Source organism: Coenobita brevimanus, chromosome 95 (assembly GCF_032717465.1).
Source record: "Coenobita brevimanus isolate Jiangsu-jjx chromosome 95, ASM3271746v2, whole genome shotgun sequence".
NCBI lineage: Eukaryota > Metazoa > Arthropoda > Malacostraca > Decapoda > Coenobitidae > Coenobita > Coenobita brevimanus.
This window is the reverse complement of record NC_137048.1, coordinates 9,542,601-9,568,795: the sequence shown is the minus strand read 5'-3', so window position 1 is coordinate 9,568,795 and position 26,195 is coordinate 9,542,601. Positions and strand designations below refer to the sequence as shown.

The 26,195-nt window shown below is 42.5% G+C and overlaps 1 protein-coding gene across 1 annotated transcript in view; it reads right to left on the bottom strand.

The window, feature by feature from the left end:
- Positions 1-26,195, bottom strand: part of LOC145413230 (multidrug resistance-associated protein 1-like) — a 682,216-nt gene that overhangs the window by 121,078 nt on the left and 534,943 nt on the right. The window contains exons 22-24 of the mRNA XM_080282961.1: positions 22,133-22,259; positions 8,054-8,143; positions 4,073-4,237 (exon numbers count right to left, since the gene is read on the bottom strand). Coding sequence (XP_080139087.1) covers positions 4,073-4,237; positions 8,054-8,143; positions 22,133-22,259 — 382 coding nt within the window. The remainder of the gene's footprint in view (positions 1-4,072; positions 4,238-8,053; positions 8,144-22,132; positions 22,260-26,195) is intronic.

Genomic DNA, 26,195 nt, shown 5'->3' with positions numbered 1-26,195 from the left:
TCAAACCGTTCGCCACTCCCGGCAACATTTCCGTCGCTTATGCACTATCGATGAAGCTCGCCAAGAACAAAGAGTACTGTTCACTCCACATCAGTCGCAGAGAGTAAGCCAACCGTTGCTGGTGCGTTTTGGGTTCGTCATGGACTTGGTGGTTTTTATTGCCGTAACACAGCTTTGCAGGGGCTCATGTTGTTTGTCTTTGTGTTACTTGTGTGCACATGCGTGAAGCTTTTCCTGTGCAAAATGATATAATAATTACAAAAATATTGGCACAGGCAGCGTCTGCCTGTCTTCTTTGTATTACATAATTTACATGGCAAGTCGCGTGCTTTCTGATCTAGTCATATCCATATACGCTTCTCACTCCTGTTTCAATAAATAACAAAATATTCTAAGTGCCTGTAGGTCTTTCTTTGGAAATTAATATCATGTTTACGCAACAATGCACTCAGGAGGCGCCGACCTGTCTCGTCTGTTCCGTAAATTGCATACAGCACCTGGTTTCGGTTCTACTCATATCAGTGTACGCACTGAGGTTTCATTTTTAATATCAAAATAATTTTAGTGCTTGTAGATCTTTCTGTGGAAATTATGCAGGCAGGCCCCACAGGCCTGTCCCATTTGTGTTGCATAACTTATACCTGCTGTTGGTTCTAACGTTATCCATCTATAAATTTTACTCTCACTTTTTAAATAAATAACTAAATATGTTTAGTGCCTGCAGCTCCTTCTGTAGTAAAAAATAAAGTATTTTAAACATGCATGCAGGTGGTGCTAGCCTTTTACCTCTGCGTTGCATAACTTACATAGCTAGTCGCCTGCTTCTTGGCTCTGCTGAATTCCATCCAAGCATCTTGCTCTCATTTTTAATAGAGAACAGTATTATTAGTGCTTGTAACTGAAGAAACATTGAATGTCGATCAGACATGCCTTTGGTGTAGTATGTGTTAACACATTTTCGAACATCAAAATCACATTAACATACTGTAATTACGGGCGATTGTGTAAGAAGTTTATAATGAATACCGTAAATAAACACGGCCATCTGAAAACCGGCATCGACTGCCATCTTTGGAATGTAACTCCGTCGGTAATGAGGAGAACTTGTATAGAATTTTATAGTGGTTATATACCCTGTAGAGAGATTGGAACGTAGAAAAGAAATATGAAAAAAAAAAAAAAAAGAAAAGCATGGTCCGACAGTGCCTTGGTTGAACTGTAACGGATAAACAGGGGGTTCTGCACTGGTCATACTGTTTATTTCATCATGCAGGACCACATATAGATTTCGTAACTAGTGTACTGTATAAATTGCCTGTAGTAATGGTCCTAGGTGTTCAGGGGGTTATATGATGTGTCAAGTAACTCGAGATACTTGAATACAAATAATTCAAGAGGCTGGAATGGTTTAAGAAGATGCTCAGGGATCAGGACCACACAAACTCATAAAAATTCTTTACAGAAACTGTAAAATTATTATAAATACTATTATTACCATGTACAAATTCCTAAAGATGGAACAGGCAACTATATTCCATGATCTGCCAAACCTGGTATATGATGGCAGTGTAAACCAATACATGTCGAGTGTTTCACTTCCTTCGTGATATGTTCATTTTAGAGGAGGATATTTGTGTCTGTGCCTGTGCATACAACGGAATAGTTTGTTATCCACAAATTATGTCATTGCAACACTGGCCTTGCATCAGCTCTGATGCAGGGCCATATCCATTGCGATTCTGTCATGATGCCGACACAGAACTCAGGAATAAGGGAGTGTGTATGATCGCCAGAGAAGCATTCCTGACAAAACTGAGTCTGACAGACAAAAAGCGTTAATAAGAAAAAAGTGCATCAAAATATTCCTACTGAAGTGAGATAAGGCTTTAGAAACAAGAGGGTAAGGATTAAGCAATAGTCACAAAGTTGGAAAGAATCAAGGCATACTCAGTGACAGCAAACTTACAGCAAATAAAAAGATGCAGAAGATTGCCTGGGCGGGATGTCTGCATGAATGCACGGGTCTTGAGATTAAGAGAAGAGACCTAGCAGGACCACACTTGATTTAGTATTGAGGTCAGTGAAAGCAAATAATACTGTACATCTTTTGAGGAGATTTTGATTGTCTAAAATGGAGTTAAAGGCAAAAGTATAAGCAAACAATTGAACAACAGTATACCTGATGAGGAAATAGTTACATATGACTGATAGAGGAAGGAGAAAGATTAAGAGAATATTTTAGACAAGCTTTCAGCAAGGTGCCAGGTTGAGCAAAAAGTGCTTATACTCAACAGTTCAGAGGAATTCAGTTGGACTAAGTTGATTTGAGCAAGACATGATTCTAGGCAACAACATAATACTCGTATGGACGTGATTCAGTTGCAGAAAGTGAGCTTCCTGAGGGAAAGCAGCCTGGAACAGCAAGAGGCAATAATGCTAGTAGGGCTTAGTCGAGTTTTAGTCACAACCAGCCTAGACTTATCCTGAGAGTGACTCTAGACAGATGAGTACGTCTGGCTGCTTGGATTTTTTACTTTTTCAGTATGACATCTTATATTCATCTTAGAAGAGATTATAGTGAAGAGGTACGTTTCAATGTAAGTTAATCCCTTCAGTATGAATGCCACTTTTAATTTGTTCTTAATACTGCCAGATAGTTTTTTTTTTCAGCTTTGCAGAAACCCCTTGTTGCAAGATTGTGACGAACGGTGCCACGTGCCTTCATCAAAATTTCTCATCACTGTAAGCCACCTTCCTTCATGCACTTGTTACAACTCATTTTCACTTCGCATCATCTCAGTCACTCATAATTAGTGCCTCTGTATCTACAGAACTCGCTCTTTCTGTTAGCCTCCAATTCTCCAGGCATTATGCACATTCAGACAACCGCAGTACTCTTTTAACAAACCATAACTACTGCCACTCAGAGTTTCTCTCCTTCATGTACTCCTCTTCTTCAGCTCCTATCTTCATTCTTGGTCTTGCTCACCTTGCTTTCCAGTGTTTCATCCTGTGGCTGTACTGATGATGCACTGTTTATCATTCTTTACTGGCATACGAAGTCTCACTCCACGCATTTTTCAAGATTTCCATGATTATCCTTTTCAGTTTTACTCTCCTTTGTAGCTGACATACCGTACGTGTTGTGTATGATGTTATGCAGCTACAAATCTCTTACTTCTTATACCCACTTCTTCCCACCGCTCTAAGCCTCTCACCATTATCAGCTTCACTATGCTGTTGTTTGCTTTCCAAAATACAGAATAACATTCTCACGCTCCTTGAAGTTACAGTATATCCATTCTCTCTGGCAACGTATCCTCCTGTAGTGTTGCACGGTACCAGGGCACTCTACCCTACACACTCTTCAATCATTCCACCTTGCCCTTCATCTTCCTCTCCTTAGTTCCGAAGACTATTTTTCTTAGATGGCTTGATGGTATATTGCCCACTACATCCTATTGCTATTCCAAATCTCCCTGTCCAGTCTTAACATAACCATTTCCTGTCTTTCTCTCCTTGTAATCGACGTAGCCAATTAAAAACAGTCTCCCAAAATGGATTTCTTACATTGTACAGCAACTTATTTCTCCAACTCCAAGGCTAATCCCTCATACGTTACTAATATTTCCATCACATTTTTTCTTCCTGCCTTCGTTTCCCAACCCTTTCCTGGTGACGAGCCGACAACGGATCGTACCTTCTCTCCTCGGTTGTTGGGGATGAGGCTTGTGCTATGGGGGGAGGCACCTTCTCTTTTGTGTTGAGTTCTGGCCTTTTCCACAAGCTGTAGGCTTTTCCATATTTTAGTTTGTGCTTTAATGACAATGTTCTAATTTTAACCGCTATTTTTCCACCAGGTTTTTAGTTTTTGTGGTTCCTTTTATTCTTTTACACTGTTAGTCTGTGTTATGCATCGTTTTTCTCTTTGTTTTTTATCGTTTTTTATATATTTTGATTTCCTGTAATTTTATATTCGGCGGCATATGACTTTTGCTGTTGCGCCGCCATGTAACATTTTCATTTATTCATCCATTCATTCGTTCATTCATTCCGTTTCCCAATGTCTAACCTTCTCTGCTGGCTTGATGGAGCAGTGTATCCCATCCAGAACCAGGTCTAGGCCTGGCCGATAGCGTGTCTGGTACTGACTGAAGACGAGACTCCCTTTCTCAGGCCAGGAATCAGCTGGTGTAGCAGAGTCAGGCTCGGTTAACCATGAGGCCTCCTGCTCCTCCTGTGTGAGAAACAGCAGCAATGTTAGGATAATCGTGGAGAACATGTGGAGGACAAGAGTAGGTCATCATCCAAATAACCAAGCCAGGCAATCTGTTCAAGAGTCCATCACCACACAACAATAGCTGTGTTCTGCACACCAACTGAAATCATCAACAGACTAATTCTTAGCTCCTCCAGTCAGTAAAGTCTCTTATGCAGAAAACAATAAACATCTGCCATTAACTAAAACAATTTAGAAAGGCCATACCCTGAATAAAGAAATTACGAAAAACATTCCCACACTCCTTTATTAAAGTCTTTGAATTCGTTTCCGTCGAGGCACTAAACCACCACACAGTATTCAGACCTGACTTAAATTGTTTAAGATTGTTCCAAAAGGAATATACCTCCGTTATGAACCATACTGGCAGCAAACACAAGGTAAAGCCTCTCAGATAATCACTATTTACAGAAAAGTTTCGTGTCCAACAAAATTTTCAGTATATTGAAGGTACAGGTGTCAACATTTAAAAGTGTGGAACGTGTTCGAGCGAGTAAACTTCTCGTAGACTTACTCAGTTCTGGGATAACCCTGCTTTGACACTAAATTTTGTGCTTTTTGTCTTTCATTAATGTGGTGGCGAAATTTAAGGAAAGTTGCTTAAGAAACACTTATTAAATTTTCATATGCTTCCAAACGATGTGTGTTTGTTGTAACTTACGTAATATCCAAGATAGGTCTTATAAGTACAGCTATTAGGAGTCTTTTTTTAGCAGTGCGGTGGTAAAATTTGAGCAAGATACGTACCAGTAAGACTTATTACATTCCCATAAGCTGTGCAGTAGTGTGCGCAGGTCTGGTGTAGCTACAACTCCAGCTGCATTTAGCGTTTTTTTTTTTTTCTTTTTCCTTTCTTCTGCAATATGGTGGAGAATTTTGAGAAGTAACTTAAATTTAGCCATTCTTTACCCTTTTTTTTCTGAAGAGGTTTGTGTTTATATTGTTATTACACCAGCGCTCGCAAAGAAAGAGTAGCAAAACCGATCCCTGATGCGTTTCTAACCACAGACCAGGCTGAAGACTCTCCCCTGACAATTTTTCTCATCGGTATCTTCCCCAGGTTTGAAGATAAAAAACAAAAAAGTCGAACCTATGAGGTATATATTTCATGAGACAAGATTTTTGCTGAGCTTAGTCAGCTGTAAATTTTCTTCAGACTAAAATGGGAAGATATTTGCTTGTAATTCATCCATCACAACAGCTTTTCTCCCATTTAAACTTCAGCTCATAACAAATTATCTTGTGAACAGCCTTGTCGTTGTCTTAGGCTGATATATATATAAAACAGGCTGATATAAATAATATATATATATATATATATATATTTATATATATATATATATCTGAATGGCGATATAGCAGAGGTCGAGGAAGGAGAGGAAACAGAAAATGATTAATTATTTGATAACAGGAGCTGAGCTACAGGAAGCAATAAGAAGGATCAAAAATTAAAAATCATCAGGTTGTGACGGAATACCTATAGTGTTTACAATGGAAGCAATAGTTTAAAAGATACTGAACCAAGTGTCATCAATGAAGCCGGAAAAAATGGAAAAATTCCGGATGCTTGGAGTAAGACAATCATATTACCAGTACTTAAGTGAAAAGGAGATTCTGGTCAGTGCGGTAATTATAGGGGTATTTCACTTATTAATCATATGACTAAACTTTATGAATGAATTACTGAGAAGAGAGCAAGATCAATAACAGGGGATAAGTTAGGCGAAGAGCAGTTTGAATATAGAAAAGACAGAAGATAGGATCGTATTTTGATACTAAGAATATTTGTTATATAATGCTGAGGATTTAATAAATACATACATGTAGCATTTATAAGTGTCAAAACTAACATTTTTTATTCAGTTCCCAGAAAGAAGCATTGGAAGTGCCTTGAAGAAGAGTACGGCATCTTTGGAATATTAAAACAAGCAATAAAAAGTGCGTATGACCCATGTCAGTGCATGGTTTGGACAGCATATGAAAAAGATGAGTGGTTTAAAGTAACATCTGGTGTGAAGCAATGACGTGTGCTACCTCCATTGTTTTTTATAGCATATATGGATGTGATCATTAGGAGGTATAAAGAAAGGTTTGAAGATCACGAGAAAGGAAATATATTGGTCTGTGCGGATGACATAGCCTGTTGGACCAATAGTAGACTCCAGCTGGCATGAGCACTGATGTGTTGGAGGGACTGTTTTGAAGAAGCAGGACTTAAGATTAATGTAAGAAAGACAGAAATACAATGAGAAAGCAAGATGATGGTTAATTTGATTTATTTTTAATAACATAAAGGAGGAAGGAAAAACAAACCAAATTAAAAAAAAAAGAAAGAAATCCATGCACCATATTACTGGTGTCCATTATTCATAAAAACACTGTAAAAGTTAGATTTCAACACCTGTAGGTTGAAGTTTGGGAGGAAACAACTGTGGGGAAGCGAGTTCCAAAGAGATGCAGTTCGGGGAATAAAGAATTCTGATAGGCGGAAGTTCTGCAATGTGGGTGTGACAGAGTGGAGTAGAAAATAAACGGGTTAAAGAAGCAGAGTTTGTTAAGTAACTGGGTTGCATATTCACTAGAGATGGAGACAAGAACAAGAGGGCGATAACTGAGCAAATAACCAAATATAGCAGAAGTGTGTGTTCTTTATATCCAGTTTTAAAAGACAAATATATACCCACAGAAGCAAAAAGAAAAACATTTCTAATGAGTCTTAACATCGATTTTGAATTATGCATCCGAGAGTTGAACTTTAACATCTAAAGGTTAGAGCAGAATTCCAGCGACGGAAATGAGAACCTTGAAAGCTATTGTGGAAGAAACCAGAAGGGACAGATTAAAAATGGAAAAATAGGAAAAGGTTGTTGGAGTAACATCTGTGAGAAGCCAAACTGAAATATCGCAGGTGAGATGGATAGCGCACATAGAGAAAATGGATGAGGAAAGAACAGTAAAGAGGATGCAACTGGACGCTGAATGGTCAAAGATCGATAGGAAGACCGAGAATAAGGTTGCAAGATGGTGTGGAAGAAGTACTGGTGAGGTATGGAATGAATAACATCAATGAACTGAGAGTTCAAGAGACCTTCGAAAGGGGGAGCTGGAGACTGCTGATCCACCTGACAGGCTAAGCCTACCTGGGAGTAGAAGTGAAGTGACGTGATAAATAAAACCTGCCCTTACTCTTTGTTAATATACAGCTTCTCTAACTTCAGTGTAAAACGAAGCAGGTTTGTGGTCAAAATGACGCTCTGTGGCCATTCTCTTAGTTTTTAGGAGTTCAATCTACATCATCCTAATCCCTTTATCCACTCCCTCAGTCCATACCTTCATAATCCCTTAATCAGCCCCGTCAATCCACATCGTCCAAATGCTCTTATCAGCTCCTCTTGTATGTTTAATTATAATAAACATCTTTAGCTCAATGTTTATTTCTCATCTTGTATTTACTGTACTTTCTAATTGCTGAAGCACACCTATTTCCATTCATACCCGCTTCCCAAAGAAACTTTTACTTTGGTTTACTTTAAAGCTATCCACTGTAACAATGAATGGTTACAACTATGAAAATAATTCTTCATTCCTATTTTTCCTTCATGAATGTCATCTATAACATGTCGGTAGAGGTTTATGTACCAAAGGAGGAACAGTGTTCAAGGATTCAGATCCTTGGAATATTCCGGCAAAAGTTTCAGCCCAAGAACCAAAGCCTCCCGTCGTTCACTGTACGTCCCTAAAGCAGTACCTTCCCTGAGCAGATATAGCACTGACCTCTATATACTCCTTGATTCTCTCCACGGATACGATGTTGGCCTCGACCTCAGCACACATTCGCACCAAGTAGTTCAATACCAGCGTTACCTGGAGAGAGAGAGAGAGAAAGAGAGAGAGAGAGAGAGAGAGAGAGAGAGAGAGAGAGAGAGAGAGAGAGAGAGAGAGAGATCATTATCAAACATATGATCGCCCTATTCATCAGCATACCACTATCAGTAGAGTATCACCATCATTATCATCATCATATTTCTCTTATGAGAAGAATTGGCAGATTCCCCAAAATATGAAAACTCAAAAATAGTGGCTATTAACTGAGTGACCAATAATATGATTCATACGTCAGTTAATATTCTCATACTATAACTTGAAACACTCCTAATATTGAAACAAGCCATCTGCAAGTATGTTTAAAAATAATTTGCTTGTAATCCTTGCAACTGGCAAAAAATGTTAATCAGCGAGGGATAATGGCTTCTTAATGGCGGATTTAAAATTTAACCTTTCATTTGCAGGCTTCAAAGGTTGAGAGTTAAGTATTCCAAATCAGGCCTTATTTTAAGGTCTCTAAGAGGTTAAATGCTCCTGAAACACACACACACACACACACACACACACACACACACATATATATATATATATAGTATATATATATGATCTACCAGAAGACTCGCCGACATGTCGTAAATATACCCCCGCTAATAACATTATACCAGTCCTGTATGAGGCAGCTCTAGCATGTATTCAATATGGACGGTGGGTATTAGTGCCGAAGTGGTGACATGTAGAGGTGTGCAGTACGCAGGAGGACTACTGGGTCTTGAAAGCAGGCTGTGAAGCCTATGCCCAGAGTCGGACACACACACACACACACACACACACACACACACACACACATATATATATATATATATATATATATATATATATATATATATATATATATATATATATATATATATATACTGACTGTATATATAATTTATGAGAATGTTAAAAAAAAAAAAAACATGAGCTAAGCAACTTTAGTCTGCTCCTCTCACAATAAGTGCATTCTCGTGCACAACAATCAGCTTTGTTTGATGGGAATGTTGAGAAGTCACGTAACAGCTACGCATCAGAAGAATGGAGCTCTAAAATGGTGCCGGAGGAGAAAGGTGGGTCGGGTGCACCACCGTTGCAGATCTTCTCCCAGTGGTTGATGAGAGATCCAGTGGTGTTATTAACAGTAAATGCCAACGAAATCCTAGCAGCAGATTTATTATTCACAGCAGTATCTTGTTGTGGATAAGAATAAGTATATGAAGGTCGTGGGCCTTCAGTGCGTTGTGAACGAATCTGGTGCTCCGGTTGAAGTCTGTTCTGAGAGGGATTCAGAGGTTCACTTTGGCAATGATCCTCGACGTAAAGAGGCTTGTTTGTGGTGAAGAAATATTTTGATTTAATTGGTGGAACGTATTGAGACAGCTAGCTCATCATAATGTAGAGCTGGGTTTCTGTGATGGGGGGGTGGCGCCCAGATAGTTTCTTCTTCCAAGGGGTGAGCAGGCCGTAAGATACTGTTGCCGTTGTTGGTGCTTAATTCTGGTTTGTCTGGCCGAGCAGACCCGTCGACCACAGGTTAGCATCCATAACAACTTGAGGTCCCGAAAGGGTTTGAGATGGGCCAAAGGGTGGGTGAGAATGAATTTTTTCTATTTGCCAGGCATTTTATGTCTATGTTTGATGGCATATTTGTTCTGTCGCGGCAATGACAATCCAATCATCGAGAGGGACTAACTTGCTTGTGTCGTCTGTGTCCATGGTTTGGCCTACTAAAACATATATATATTTTATTTTTCGGTATGATGAAAACCCTTATGGCTATTTTGACGCCAAAGGACACTCATTATTTGTCTTTCTCTCACTGAATGAAGGAAATTCGCGGAATCTAGGGGCTGTTGGGACATGCCAGTAGACTTCCTGGGACGTGAGTAAAAAATTTGTTCATTGGAGTCTAACATAGTTGTGGCCATCATTTTGATGGTTTGGATCAGAATCAATTGTATAGAATACCAAGGTTCCGAATAAGACTATGTCTGTGTGGCGCTTTAGGAAATTCTAACTGTTCTGAAAGAAACGCCGGAGAGTGAGCTTTCAACTACATCTCCTCAAGGGAGGAGATGTTAGGCGAACTGACAAATCTAGTTTGTGACTCTGACCCACCCTGTTGTGCAGTAAAGATGGGAGGGATCGTCTGACACAAAACCATAATATTTCGGTTTTGGCAACTGAGACCCATCCTTCAGTTGACCTGTGGTCAACCGTTCTGTGGACACAGAGGTGGAGGGAGAAAGTACAGTTGCTTGAGGATGCAAAAGTAGACCAATGTGGGGAGACTGAGAACAACTGTAGAGGTGACTGTGTGGGAGTGGGTCAATGGATTGTGTAAATATGCTGGAGCAGATAAGAATGAGAAGGCAAGGAGGGTGTGTATGTTGTTACTGTTCTTAAATGCAAGAGGTGGAAAGACGGTATAAGGGAGTATGGATCTGTTGGGTCTCGGATTGTATGGAGAAGAATTAAAAAAGGAATACAAGTATGGAGAGTTGTTTATGTGTACATTCTAACAGAGGCCCGAACAGCTAAAGTGAAGGATGAGTTTTGACAAAATGTGGAAACGTGTATGGAGAAGCTTGAGAGGTGAGAGAGTCCTTTTGATTGGGGATTTGAAAGGAAACGTGTGAACTGCGTGGTTGGCCAGTAGAGGATACTCACTGATGTGGATGGAAATAATTGTGCCTCGGTGGACATCTATGCAGGGAAAAGCTTGACAACAGCCAGTATCGTCTTTTGGTACAAAATAACCCACAGGTATGCACGGCGAATAAAAAGGAGAATGGATGATGAACTGGATGGACGTAAGGCAATGACTGATTTTGTGTGTGTGTGTGTGTGTGTGTGTGTGTGTGTGTGTGTGTGTGTGTGTGTGTGTGTGTGTGTGTGTGTGTGTGTGTGTGTGTGTGTGTGTGTGTGTGTGTGTGTGTGTGGATGATGGAATGAGAAGATCTGTGCTGGATACGAGAGTGTAGAGGGGTAATGGTCTATCTGATCCGTTCATAGAAGTGTCTAAGACAGAGGTGCAAAAGCGATGGGAAAACAGATGTTGAGAAAGACAGGACAAGCAATTTCTACAAAGAGGTTAGAAAGATTCCAAGAGGAAGAAAACAAAACAAAGGACACTTTTCTTAGCCACAACCACCCGAACAGCATTGTACAAGTAAGAGGAAAGAAATAATTATGTACGGAGGACAAACCCAGAGGGCTCCACCTTCTATGAATTCCAGTTCAGATGAAGGCCTATTACGGTCCAAAGTTTGTAGTTTCTGTGTAAAAATTATGGCGTTCTTCCCTTCGGTGGCAATCCCCTCGAGTTAGGGGTGGCCATTGGGGGTCCTAGGATCCAGCCCTGCCTAAAACGTAGCCGAGATGAATGTTTAGCTGCACACAAGATTTTCAGTAATTAGATTTAAAAAAAAACGTTACAAAAAGTCTTCAGGCAGGACCCTCAAGAACTACCCCCTCCCCCGTGGAGATGGCCTTTGGGGGTTTCACTGCCTAAAATGTGGTCCTAGTAAAAATATACTATTCTGCAAAAATTCCATGTTCATAAGTTAAAAAAAAAAAAAAAAAGGCCTCCCTGGGTGCCACCTTCCCAATACATGAGAAGTGGCCATCGGGGGGCCCACCTTGCAAGAACGTGACCAGGGTAAGAGCCTACCAATATGCAAAAATTCGTGTTCCTTAGTTAAGCTCTACAGCCGTACATAATGGTTTTGCCGAGACCACCAGGGGCCACTCCCCCCTCGTGTGGGACGACCCTCGGTGGTTTCACCCTTCCCGAGACATGGCCGAGGTGAATATCTATCACTTTGCAAAATTTCATGTTGTGCGGTATAAATTCTTACCGTGCATAACGAATTTAGCTGAGACCATTGAGGGTCGCCTCTTCCCCTGTGGGGGGCAGCACTCGTAGGTCTCTTCATACTAATAACCTGGCGCGAGTGAAGCTGTCATTGTGCAAAAATTCGTTTTCCTGATGGTTTTGGGTTGGACACCCTGGGGTCGCCGCCCCGGTGGGAGACGGTCCTTGGGAACCCAGCCTGCCTGAAGCCTTCCCCGGCGGGCTCTACCACTACGTAATATTTCGTTTTCCTAATATTCCTTCCATGAGACCTAGACCTCATACTTTAACTTAGTGAGTGGGTGAGGGAATGACACAATTACGGGGTACCATTATGTCTGACTGCCCCTGTGGGTGCTGCAAAAAAAACGAATACAAAAGAAGAGTGTGTGAGCATCTGGGTAGATATGATCTGAAGCAGTTGGAGGTGGAAGGCATGTGCAAGAAATTTGTGTACATGATTGGTAGTGTGTGAGGTGAAGAGAAAACGCCAGAGGGTGAAAGGAGTAGGGTGGTGGAATGAAGAAGTGAAACGAACTGTGGAAAAGAAGAAGAAATCTTGTTGAGATTGAATACAAAGTAGGGGAATGGAGGGTATGGAGAGACGAAAAACTTGAGTTATATGTAGGGAAGTGGAGGTTGGTGCAAAGGCTAGTAGGAGAGAAAGACAGGAGTGGATGAGGAATTTGAAATACATTTAGTGTAAAATGATGAAAATGTAAGAAACTGTTCTGAAAGGGGGTTAAGAATGAAAGGCAGAATGTTTATGGAAGTAGGAGAAGGGTGCAAGATAAAAATGTCAGAAAACTGGTGGAAAAGCTGCAGAAGCTGAGCAGACTGTGGGAACTTTTCAAGTAACTTGAAAATAAAGAACGATAGCAGCACAAGCAAAAATTATTGAAGTATGCCTGGGAGAAGAAGAGAGGTGAGAAGGGAGTATAAGATCATCATGATGGAAGTATATGACGCAATGAAGAAAGCTAAAAATAGGGAAAGACCCAGGAATTGATGGACTGTGTTGCGAAATGTTGAAATACGGGGGAGAGATACTGATAAAATGGATAGGGAAGATGTGCAGACTGGCATGGGAGGAAGGTAAGGTCCCACGGATTTGGAAGTCAGGTATAATAATTCCTCATTATAGAGAATCGGAGTAGATAAAGGTGTAGCAACTAAAGAGGTATTAGCCTTCTCAGTGTAATAATGAATGGAATTGTAGTTGTCAATAGAGTTAGTGAAATACCTGAGGATTTAGTTCTGAGATGTTTAGTGGAATATTATTTAGAGAAGAGAAGTAGTTGTATGCTGCCTTCACGGAACTGCAGAAGGCATTCGACAGAGTAGATAAACAATGGCTCTGGAAAGGTATGGAAAATATATGATGCATAAGGGAAACTGTTCAGTTCTGTCACGACTATGTTTGAGATACGTACTCGTGGGAGTGCAATGTGTGTGGAAATTAAACTGAGGTCTTTGATGTGAATAATGGACTGAAAATGAAATGTCACGTGTTCATGGTTGTTCTGTGTATACATGGATGGATTTACTGTAAGACAGTGGATGTTAGTATGTCATTAATAAGAGACGGTAGGGTCTGGAAACTGCCTATCACGTTCTTTGCTGATAATGAGATGGAAGAAACAAGTGTAAAGATATATGAGCGAGGGAGATGTGAGTTCGAGGGAGGGTAGACAAATGGCAAAGGAGAAGGAGGCAGAGGTAATATGCTTGTGGCCAGCCCTTAAGGGATATGTGAGTAATATCTAATGTGCGGATATGTGAACAGTGTCTGATTCGTGAGTTTTGTGTGGGGATGTTGGCTTTGTTTCTTATGGGAGTGAAATATTTATGTTGTGTTTGTAAGGAATGTCTTCATATTGTGACGTTTTGGAACGGACGCCGTCGATATTGAGTTCTACCATGATAATGCCGTGTGTTCGAGGTGGTTCAAGTCTAATGTGGGTTTGTTTTGTAGGCTGTGTTTGTGTGCAGGGGCTGAGCTGTGGAAACAGTAACTGTGTTAGAAGAGGGGTTCTAGGAGAGGATGGGGGAACTGTACTTGGTGTGACAGGAGGAGTATTTGTGAGAATGTTGCAGTTCTCACGCACTTTTGTCCTATAGTGTTCTCTGGCATTTATAGGTGTACTGCATTTGGTTGAATCTATTTCTTGCAAAAGTTACACTGAACAGATCCACATGTTCGTCTGATGCTTGTGATGTGTAGGGGGTGCACAGCGCAAATGTATAGTGTTTGGGGTCCAGGATTGCTGTCAGTGTCTCCATCAAGTGTGGGAAGCAAGGAAATAACCATCAGAGAGTCGTTTCCCTGTGTGGAAGAAATGGTGTAGGGAGTAAATGTCCCCTCACAGGGGATGGTGAAGTCTGTTCATGAGAAGGTTGAACAAGAAGATACTGAGGACCCCATTCCCCCCGGGGTATACCAATATTGATCAGGTCGATAGTCACCAATTACCACACAAAAGAAAACTTGACAGTAGTGAATTGACAGGCAATAAGAGACACCTAATTGTTAATTCCATCAAGTACAATGTCCCGATTTGCAACATCAAAGGCAGTTTTGAGGTCAATACAGACAGAATAAGTTCAGGGTATGAGGGAAGAGGGCAACTCTACAAAGTAGTGATGCATGGTATAACCTGGCAGAAAACCAGCTAGATGAGAAGAGAAATGTTCCCAGAAGAGATGGTGGTGCCTGTATAAAGGAATTCTCTCGCGAACTTTGCAGACAGAGGAAGTAAGGGAAACAGTACGGATGTCAGAGGAATCAAGCTTGGGGACAGGCATGATTGTATTACAGGTCCACTCCTCCGTGAGTGAACGTGAAGTCTCTCTGCTTTCAGACAGACTTAAACTGAGGAGTGTGAATAAGGGATTGTTAGACACCCAAGCAATAACCTGCACGGTGGCATAGGTGATCCCACCATCACCCGGGGAGCTGCCTTGCCTTCCGATAACACAAGGCACAGCTCATCGCTGGTGATCGGGTGATGATCGAGAGAAGAGGACATTGAATGAGCCTTTGCAATGCGTACTAATCTGTTTCTCTAGCAGCCAAAAGGAGAGCCTGCAGGAGGCAGGAATGTCGGCTGGGACAATGCTGACCACTTGCACGCAAAATCACTGACACTCCATAATACTGGTGAAGAGGGGTGGAAGGTGCGTCACGTGACTGGACAACTGTTGCCAAGCCATCAAACTCTAGTTTGGAAAGTGTTAGCATTAATATGACAAACACCAATACTTTAGTCTGACAATGTGTTTGTGGTCGGGGGATGATCTTGTAGCAGAGAGATAATTGTGGATATTGTCCACCACGCAGTCAGTGTGGTAGGCTGTGCTAGTGTTGCCACCACACCTCCCCCTTGTTTTCATGCAGGCGTTGATCTTCCTCCCAGTCACCAGACTGGTGGGCGGAGTGTCTCATATGATTAACTTGCAGTATGTTATGGTCATAAAAGTCCTTGACAAAGGCAATTAAGGAGGGGTGAATGTCAGTGGATGTGGTGAAGGAATGACTGGTAAACCAGTATGTACGTAGACCAGGACTGTAATGGAGGAGGAACAATTTTTTTTTTCTGACATGGCTGTACTGCAAGTGAAGGATGGGAATAGAATATGTGGCAAGGATGACACTGTGGTCGGAGATAAGAATGGGAACAATGTCGACAGTGATGGCACGTTGCACCAAGGACCTGATAACCACCCCCAATATAAGTGGGATGAGGTATGGGAAAATTGTGTCGATAATGTTCACTGACAAAGTCACAGAGGCGACGACCAGCGGGAGTGACATGAAAGCCACCAAATGATAGATGAGTGGCGTCAGATTCGTCCAGGTAGTAGACTGGTCATAAATGGTGGGTAGGGAAATTGGCGAGGTCATCCATATTAGGCATGAAATAATCATTTATTGTAAAGAAAATGACATCATTTACAGTGAGACGAAATAACTGAAAGGGTTAAGAAGAGGCAGATGAAGTAGCAAGCAGTGTGTGAATAGTACAATAACGGATGTATGTAAGAAGGCCTTGACAGCAAACGGTATGTGAACAGTGGTATCCCCAAAGCCTGGATGGAGGACTGGCTTTACCAGAGTGAAGGAAAGCTTCCCGAGTCAGTTGGCAGCAGAGTTATGAGACGAAGCATAGTGAGAATGATCAACCAGGTGGCGGTGCACGATTCATATGTTCTACGACAGCGTGAGTTTAGGGGTAATTATGACAAGGGAAGAGACAAGATGTCACGAAGCGGTTGGAAAATGTAAGGGGCAGGGAAGTGAGAGAGAGGATGCACAGGAAGGTCCTTTGAGTGCGTTCACCATAGGAGCAGGGTGTGAGAGAGGAGGAACTAATGTTAGGGTGGAGACGTCGGGGAAAAGGGAGATGGGATGAAGCTCAGATAAAGTAACCTTGTGTGAGTGGATGAAGGTGAGACACAAGTGCAAGGTGGAGGCCAAAAGGAGACGAGCAGGGAGGGAGGGAGGGAGGGAAGCAGCAAGGGGAGGGGAGTGACAGAGATGTTATTTACAGCAGAGAAGAAGTCTGATACAGGCGTTGAAGCTGACGGATGAGAGATTAAAATAAGATACATACAACAGGAGGTAGTGTAGATGATCACACTTGTTTTAGGAGTTGTAGCTGATGGCTGACTGGCTGGATGTAAAGGAAGAAAGGGATGGAGGGCAAGGGGTGAAGAATTGGTTGTTGGCCATGGGAAGGGAATGGAGTGGAAGGAGGGAGAGGTGGGGAATATAAAAAAGCAGAAAGAGGTGGGGAATATAAAACAGAACCAGTGGAGGATGGGTGTATCAACTGTGAAGCAGGAGTGGGTATAGTGACGGAAACAGCAAGCGCATGGCGGTCATAGAGTCGTCGTGGACAATCCATGTACCATATAGTGACGCCAGCATGCCCACAGTCGCGTCACTGGCAGTGTGATGAGTGGAGGTGAGGAGAGTGAGCAGCCATGGGGTCAGCAGGGCCTGGTGGGGTCGGTTCTGAAAGAGTTCTATGAATTCAGATGACTGGGGTTCAGGTACATGAAAGACGAGGCATGAGAAGTAGTGCTGGTTCGGGTAGGGCAGGTCTTGGTCATGTGAGTACCACTTTGCAGCCCGCACCATTCTTCAAAATAAGAGTAGCTGTAGATGTTCCGTGTAACACAGGCACGGCGAGGGCCTGGTTTCCGTGAAGTTGCCGTGTGACAGGAGTGTGTCATAGTGGTATTCAGCAGAGGAGAGTCCGGCTTCTCCCACACCACAGTGGTACAGTTGATGGGATCATCCTGAACATTAAGCATGTGACGTGCCCACATTAAACTTAGTACATTGTGAAGAACATCGGGAGAGCAGCCAATAGCCAGACGCCTGACGAGATATTGAAGGAGCTTTCGTGATCATGAAGCTCAAGTTTCAGCCTAAACTGCCCAACAGTGGTTAAGGTGCTGAAGATATCAAGAATATCCACGATAACAAAGATAAGTGGCAAAGAGCATACGAAACATTAAGATGAATAGCATGTGGATGTTCGGCAATAAGGACAGTTGTGGAAGCTAGACGACGTCATGCATCATAGATGGCAAGAGAACAGCTTGGAGGAAAAGCCATAAGTACATGATTTCATGAGATATAATACGAAGCAGACAGGGCTGGGGAGGAGGCATGGATCCACAAGAGGGTTGCTGCAAGCGAGGGGATAGGCTGAGCTATCAGGTCTGGAGAGGTGAGGGGTTTATTCATGATTGCATTAGCAGGGCATTGCATGGATTACTGCAAGGGAGCTAGCTGCACATTGATCTTCAGCTTCACCATGTCGGATTCGTCTGGAAGAGCTTGCCTCATCATTCATGGCAGTATCAACACCAGAAGCAGAAGCTGAAGGAAAACAGATGGCTGTGCCCCGTCACTAAGCAAATTCAACCCCATTTCAGTGGTTGGGCATTTGCAATGGTAGTGGCAGTTGGTGTTGGACTGTGCACCATGCTTGTACTTAGGCTTATTCTTGCTCATGGCTCTTGCCACACTAAATATATATTGTCTGGTTTAACACTGCATGATGGAAATGAGTGGGACATCACCAGGGAACCAATACCATGCCATTGCAAAGGCAGCATACTGGACACACGTCCACTCGCTATTTTTTTTTTTACCATTCAGTACAATCCTCAACATCCTGGGAAACGTCACCACTGAAGGCCAAGCAGGAAATGGCACAGTTGCGGACATATCAAACAAACACCCCGTCCACCAGCAAGGCGGTGTAATGCTCTCCGCATCTGGTAACACTGATAAGTATGGAACTTCACAGGTTTCGTTCGGTCGCTAGGACAAACCAAACGAGGTGATCATTGCCATTGTGCACAGTTACTGGTGGTAATATAATAATAAGCAATGCACTACCAGAAGATATAATGATAATAGCATGTCATGATTATGGTAAGTTTTTAAAATTATGTCACACAATACACCCTCTACACAATGGCAGTTATAATGGATGACACATATTTCATGAGTGGTTTAGTTTCGAATCATGAACTGTCCAGCAGTTAACAGTTCATCATATAAGTCATAGTTATCAGCTTCCCGCAACTATCAATGAACAAAAATTAATCCTGACACCCATCCTCCCTACCGTGCACCTGACATTGACAGACCTCTGAAATCGAATCAAGTTCACTACTTACAGGAGGTGGCGCCACAGGAGGTGACGCCACAGGAGGCGGCAGGGTGGGGGTGGAGGACCTGGGAGACAGGAGGAAGGAGGTGGGTGAACAACGGGGCAATAATGGTCGAACTGGGAGCTAGAGGAGAGTAGTGATGGGGCAGGGGATGTCAGACTTTGGTAGACGACACGATCTGCAGTAGGAGGGATCGATTACAAGGTGATGACTGGGCCAAATCATTGTTTCATGGAGAATATGGAATTTTACAGAGAAAATGAGAGAAAGGATGGAAGTCAGAGAAATTAATCTTTGGCACTGGGATGATGGTGATATGGGTCCACTCCTTCAGGAAAAATGCCCTCCTAGAGACTTGAGTTGAACAGCATGAGTAAGGGAGTGCCAGGAATCTGAGCAATAACTCGCAGGGGATTCGGGGCAATTGCTGTGCCTTGTAACAGCATAAGGAGCAACTCATCACTAGTGATGGGGTGGAGCCAAGAGAAGAGGACTTGGCACAGGCTTTTGCAGGACACTATCTCCTGTTTTTTCCTCGGATCCAGGAAGCGATCCCTGCATGGTGGAGGAAGGCACGAATGTTGGTTGGGTATCAGTGAAACACATGATTGTGGTGGAGAGGAAGGGGGGAGCATTCATGTGACTGAACAGCTGTGTTAAGCTGCCAAAGCTTGGGTTGTTGTGTGTAAGTATTTATATGCTTGAGAAATTCTTGCCAAGACTATTTTCTAACACTGTGTCTGAGGTCGCAGGAGAGCCTGGCAGTAGACAGGCAGAGGCATATAGGTTGCCATAAATGAGGTCACTACAGCATACTGTCACCAGCCACTGTACCCCATCCTTGCTATCATGCAGGGGGCTGTCCCATACCCAGTTCAGGTTAGTAGCAGGAGGCTGGGGGGAGGGGGTTCAAGAGGGTCTCACGAACCTCCTCCCCCCCACCTGCCTAAAGGTTCACTTTCTCACGGTTTGTTTTTTAACCCATTAGCTTACAGGGTTCCTGTGTGAGGGATTGTGCTGGTAGGGTAGCATGCATACCGCCCTCTGCCCACTGGCTCACCCATGCAAGGCTCGCAGGTCCCCACCCCAGGGTTTCACTCTTTCCTAACTTATGAAAATGCCCAGTTCCGTCATCTGAGGACACTGGGTGCTAAAGGATTGAAGAAACTGTTACGTTTGTCAGTGCTTAGTCCATTAGCTCCCAGGGTTTCTGTGTGAGGGACCATGCTGGTAGGGTACTAACCGAGCCACCCTCCACCCATCGGCTCATGGTCACGAAGTTCATGGGTCACTACTTCGGGGTTCCTCTCTTAACTTTTGAAAATGTCCAGTTCTGTACTGTACTGAGGACACTGGGGACATGTGGGTTAATATCAGTGCAAAAAGAGCCATTTTCCATTGTTTAGAATTTTACTGCTGCTTCTCATTGTCGCTTATGCATAGGCTACACCCAGACCCCCATAGCAAGTATGCACCAGAACTCTGACCAGCCACCTGCTACACAAATCCAGATTCACCTGTAGAGACCATCCGCTTCAAAAACTCTGGTTATGGGCCTGCAGTTCCCGTACTGACAGGCAGAAGGTCTCATATGGATGATATTTAGCACATAATGAACATAGAATTCCTGTTTTACGGTGACTAGGGAAGTGTGAAAGTCGTTGGATGTGATGAAGGAGTGACTGGCACACCAGGGGGTTAGCATGTCCTTTGACGAGGGTTGCAACAGCGAAATGACATTAATCTTTCCCCTTACATGGCAGTGCTGTGAATGCAGGATGGGGATGGAATATGTGGCAAGATGGCATTATGATCAGAAATGACACTGAGAACAATGTCGACAGTGATGAGATGTATTATACTGCAGCCTATAACAGATCGCGATAGCCACCCTCAACATTAGTGGGATTAGGTGCAGAGAAAGGATGTAGGCTGGGTATAGTTAGTCATGCAAGTGAAGACCAGATGGCCAACACGATATTAATTGTGATTCTGTTTTACCTAAAAGCAGGTATTTTCCCATAGCCTTAGTCGGTAAAAAGAGAAAACGGAGTTGGTGAAAAGGTATACTTATCCATGTCTCTATGAATCAAAGTAAAATACTAAACAGCACTCACAGAGCGCATACATCCGCCAACGCCCATACCAGACAGCTTGGATCATCTCCAAAATTCATTCATCTCATTCTTGGCCCATGACCCACATATCCACAATATTTCAATAAAATCCACCAATAATATTTTAAAGAATCTTGTGGACAAACCAAAAAACTGTGTTGAAGTCAGATCACTACTAAAACTTAATCAACTCATCCTTGGCCCATGAGCCACATATCACTGAAATCCATCGAAAACTTACTGAGACATCTAGCAGACAAACAAACAAACAGATGAAACTGCCATGGGCAAAGCGCCAGCCGAATGGATCCGATTGTGTCTGCTAGATTTCACTGGCATGTAGGCAGTCATGTACACAGTCGTTTGGCAAAAATTCTCGCACTTCACTGCGATGCACAGGATGGGTTTAGGAAGCAAAAAATTGCGGTGCCAGTGCACCAGACGTTTCCCTTCAATTTAATCATATAAAATTCTATTTTAGAAATTTGAAAAATGGTGCCGGGGCTGACCATTGGATCACGATTTCTGGACTCACGGCCATTCAGGGATTTCAACCCCTCCACCCAGCCCAGGGCCTCTGACCGATTGTGATGAGAAACAATAGGCTTCCAGGGCTTATGGATAGATAACTTCAAAAAAAAATTTCAGAAAGATTGGCGGCAAATCGTGACCTGTACAGAGCAAACAAACAGACAAATAAGAGGAATTAACCAACATGCTTGCCAAATATTTTGATTCCGGTATGCAGTGAAAATGCCATAGGCAGAGCGCATGCCAGATGGATCCGACTGTGTCTGCTTAGTTTTGACAGGCGTGTAGGTGGTCATTTGGCGAAATTCTATTACGGCTTCTGTGTCACTCACCCACAGAGTTCAGCTTGCTTACCTGTTATGGTGCATGCACCACAGTTTGGGAATATCTGGCGTAAGCAAATGGTGCTTCAGGTACTGTTGGACTTCTCAACAATGAACCCTCCATCCTTGACACTTAACCCTTCCTCATATACTTCCCCATTTCAGTATTTCATTTCCTTTTTGGTCTGTCTCATCTCCAAATCATCTAACTCCCATACATTTCCCCTTTCTCTTTCACATTTCCTATGCCTTACATGGTAACTTAATATGCACTCCACACATAATTCTGAATACAGTCCTAAATAAATGGACTGCACTATTAACTCCCCACTTATGTATTTCTCAGGCAACTTCATATGGAAGTCAGTCTTCAAAACCACTCCACAGTTAACTCCACATGCGCACCTCAGGTAACTCTACATTATCTTTTAAAGTAACCTTTCATGCACTCCTCTTTCATCAGACCTACACTGAGAGAATAAGTGATAGAAAGGCCGACAATGCCCGGACTGATGGAGCCACGCCCGGCCACAGCAAAGATGGCTGCTGCAAAGATTATGACATTACCAATGGATTCTAGCCGCACCGCCAGCCACCTGCAAAAGAGACGAAACAAATATTAGGAAGTGACTATGGGAATCATAATTTTGGAGAGAAAAACTTGGGTCCACAAATGTCACTTCGTCTTTTCACTAAAATCACCACTTTTTACATTCTGAAAGTTATTTTATGCTGAATATTAGTAGGAATTTGCTCTTGAGCACTTGTTGAACCGCAAGTGAGGATAGATAAAATATTTAACATGTACAATACGCTGATTATTTCACCTCAGCTATTAACACATTACTTAATTCCAGGTTTATCACATACGTAAATAAACAAATAAATCAATATTCTGAAGGCAAAGTCGAGAACATGGTGGTGGCTGACACAAGATCAGGAGTTTTCTGCCATGTCGTTTCCACTCAAGAGACAGCAGTTATGGGCCAATTTTCACAATTGATGTGTCAAATGAATCCTCTCAAGATGATACTGTGCCCTCGTCATGTTGGCCATCACTTTCAGGTCAACCCCAAAGTAACAGAGACAAAAAAATTTAATGGTTAAATGCCAAAGACCAAATATCTTCATTTACAGGAAGATTAGTAAGGGAGTCGAGAGTAAGGAGAGGGTGGATGAAGAACTTGGAAGGAATTTGAATGTAAAGTGGAGGGACTGTAAGAAAATGTTCTGGAAGAAGGTACAGAGAGTTAGACAGGGTGATACAGAGGTTGGTAGGGGAGAGAAAGGTAAAAATGGTATATTTCTAGTGGAGAAGAGAGAAAAGTGAGCAGATAGAGAGAACATTTGAACAAGTTGCTAAACACAGAGAATGAATGTAGTGCAAATATAAGTGGATAAGAAGTGGCTGGGAGAAGGAGGGAGATGAGAAGGGAGGAAGAGATCAGTAGAGTGGAAGTAGTGGAAGGAATGAAGAAAGTGAAAATGGGGAAAGCCACAGGAATTGATGGAGTGTGTGGTGAAATGCTTAAGCTTGGGGGGAGAGATAGTAGTAAAATTAATATGGAAGATGTGCAGGTTGCTATAGGAGAAAGGTAGAGTCCCGGAGGACTGGAAGTCAGGTATAATTAATCCCCTATACAAAGGAAAACGGAAAAAAGAAGTGTGCGGCAATCACAGGGGCATTTCTCTCCTTCGTATAATAGGGAACGTGTTTGGTAGGATCCTTACTAACAGAGCCAGTGAAATAGCAGAGAAACAGTTGGAGAATAACGGGGAGGTTTTAGGAAGAGAAGAAGTTGTGTAGATCAAATATTCATCCTAAGGTCTTTAGTGCAGAAGTTTCTAGAGAGGGGAAAGAAGTTGAATACCTTCTTCATGGACTTGGAGAAAGCATATGACAGGGTAGACAGACAAGAAATGTGAAAAATATTAAGAATACATGGAGTAAGGGGAAGTTGTAGAATGCTGTGAAAAGTATGTATGACGGCGCTAAGGCTGCAGTGCGTGTGAATGGTGAAATGAGTGAAATTTTCATTTTGATTGTTGGACTGAAATAGGGATGTGTCATGTCGCAATGGTTGTTCAGTCTGGATGATATGGATGGAGTTATAAAAGACATACAAGGTAGGGCAGTGCATATTGGAGCGGCCCTAATGAGGGAGGACAGCATTTGGAATCATCCTGTTCTGTTGTTTGCAGATGATATATACTGTTTAGTTAAGTGATGACAAAGGGGAACAGCAAAGCTCGGTGAATTATTTTGGAAGTCTGTAAGAAGCAGAATCCACAGGTTAATGTAGGGAAGAGTAAAATTGTGGTCTTCAAGAGAAATGAAGTCACTGAGCGCACAGAGGGATTGGATGATGACGAAATAGTAAAAGTGAGTGGATTTAAGTACTTGGGTAGTGTGATGAGTAAGGATGGAGGGGTAGAGGATGAAGTGGTTGAAAAGGTAAAACAGGGAAGAAAGGTTTTAGTCCTTAGAAAGCAGTGTTAAAAAACAGGGAAATGAACATGGAAGTAAAAATCTCTGCATGATAGTATTGTCATACCAACTCTAACGTATGGATGTGAAGCTAGGACCTTGTTGGAAGGACACAAGTCAAGAGTGATAGCAATGGAAATGAATTATTTGGGAGTAGCATGTGGAGTTAGATGGAGAGATAAATTGACAAATAAGGAAGTGAAGAGCGTTGTGGTGTGGATGTGGATGTGATAGAAAGCGTTGGGAGAAATACACTGAGGTGGTTTGGCCATGTGGAGAGGATCTAGAGCGAGCGACTAACGATTAGAGTGTATGCGAGTAAGGTGGAGGCAGGGAGAGGGAGGGGGAGATCAAGTGTGAGATGGAGGGATGGAGTGGAGAGGTATATGACGGAGGGGGTGTAAGCTGGGGGTAGGGCAGCGAAATGGCAGGGGACAGGGCGACATGGACGCGATTTGTTTGTGGCAACCCCTTACGGGATTAAGGCGTCTGGCTATAGATAGACGGATAGATAACCATAATACTGGAATAATTGAGAAGGTAATTCTGAACGCAGTATTTTATGCCTTCATCACAATTTTGATGCAACGCACTGGAAACTGGCAAGTTCAATACTTTATAAATATGGATCATGTCGTACGTCATAAGGTGGTGGAGCTAGTATATGAAAGTAGACTAGCAGGGTGTTATGCAAAGAGGTAGCTAGTCACGTAGGTAGAGAGTTAAGCTAAGTGGTAAGCATGGACATAGAATGAGATGTGGGGCAGCCAGGCACAGACGTAGCTAAATAGGCGGGAATGTCGGAGAGCCGTATGGCAGGCAGGCAGGCAGGTAGGTAAAGAAATAGGTAGGGAAGTAGGCAGGTATTCATGTCGATAAATAGGCAGTTAGGTAAGCGCCGATGTCGGGTAGGGAGGTGGGCAGGAAGGTAGGCAATTAGGTAGGTATGCAGGTAGGTTGAAAGGGAGTTGATAGGCAAGTGGGAAGAGAGGTACGGTAAGTAGGAGAGAAGGAGGAAGGAAAAGCTGTAGATTAGAATGTAGATACGCAGGGAAGGGCGACAAGAAATGTAAATTAATTCTTTATGTACTGAAACATGTATTACCATGAACAAAAGTTCGCCCATAGTACTCTGCCGACTGTGGCGATGGAAGCTGTCCCATGGGCTGTTTATTGTGATAAAAATATGAGGAGCACAACAGAAGAGTAGGGGAAGAAAGGATACTCTGCCTATTTGAAGGAATGAGAACTATGGAAGGCAAGACTATCTGGTGCCAGACGACTGTTAGTGAAAATTTGCTCATGCCTGTACTTTAATACCACCCAGGGAAAGGATCGCATAGCATAACAGAATGATTTCAGAATCTGATACAAGCCCATAGTGAAGAACCCGCTAAACACGACAGTGATCATACTGGATTAATATCGGTCGTCTGTGCTTATCTTGTGTAGAACTCTCTTGATACCACCTGAAAGCTGTATTTCCAGGCAGTGATCTTTAACCTAAGACCTAACCTATTCGATGTCATTTCTATAGGAACAATACTATAAATGTTCAGTTTACTGTGGAGTTACAGCATGACCAAAGATTACCATATCTTAGTGGGATTTTAATCAAGGAGGAAATTGTGCTAAAGTTCAAAGGTTTTACAAAACAGAGCAACAAAAACGAGCTAGTGCACGTTTATTTAGCAACAATCGGGAGGAGAGAGCAGGGATTAGTCATACCGATAGGGTTTTATCTAAAAGCTTTGAGGTTATGGTCGGAGGAGTATTTGCAAGAAGAGTATGGCTATATTTTCAACATTTTCGCTGACTTAAAATACCCTCCCTACATAGAGCAAAAGGAAAGCATTAGAAATTATACAGAAGAACAGAATATACGGTAAAGATGAACAACTGAACTGCACTGCCAAACATCTCAATGTCACAGTGTTTCTCGCATAATGTATGAGATAGGAAAGAAGTGGTGAAAACTGCCTTTACCACGAATGAGGATTGGCAAAGCGTTGGGAGGATCAGACAAGGACAGCGTCAGGCTGGT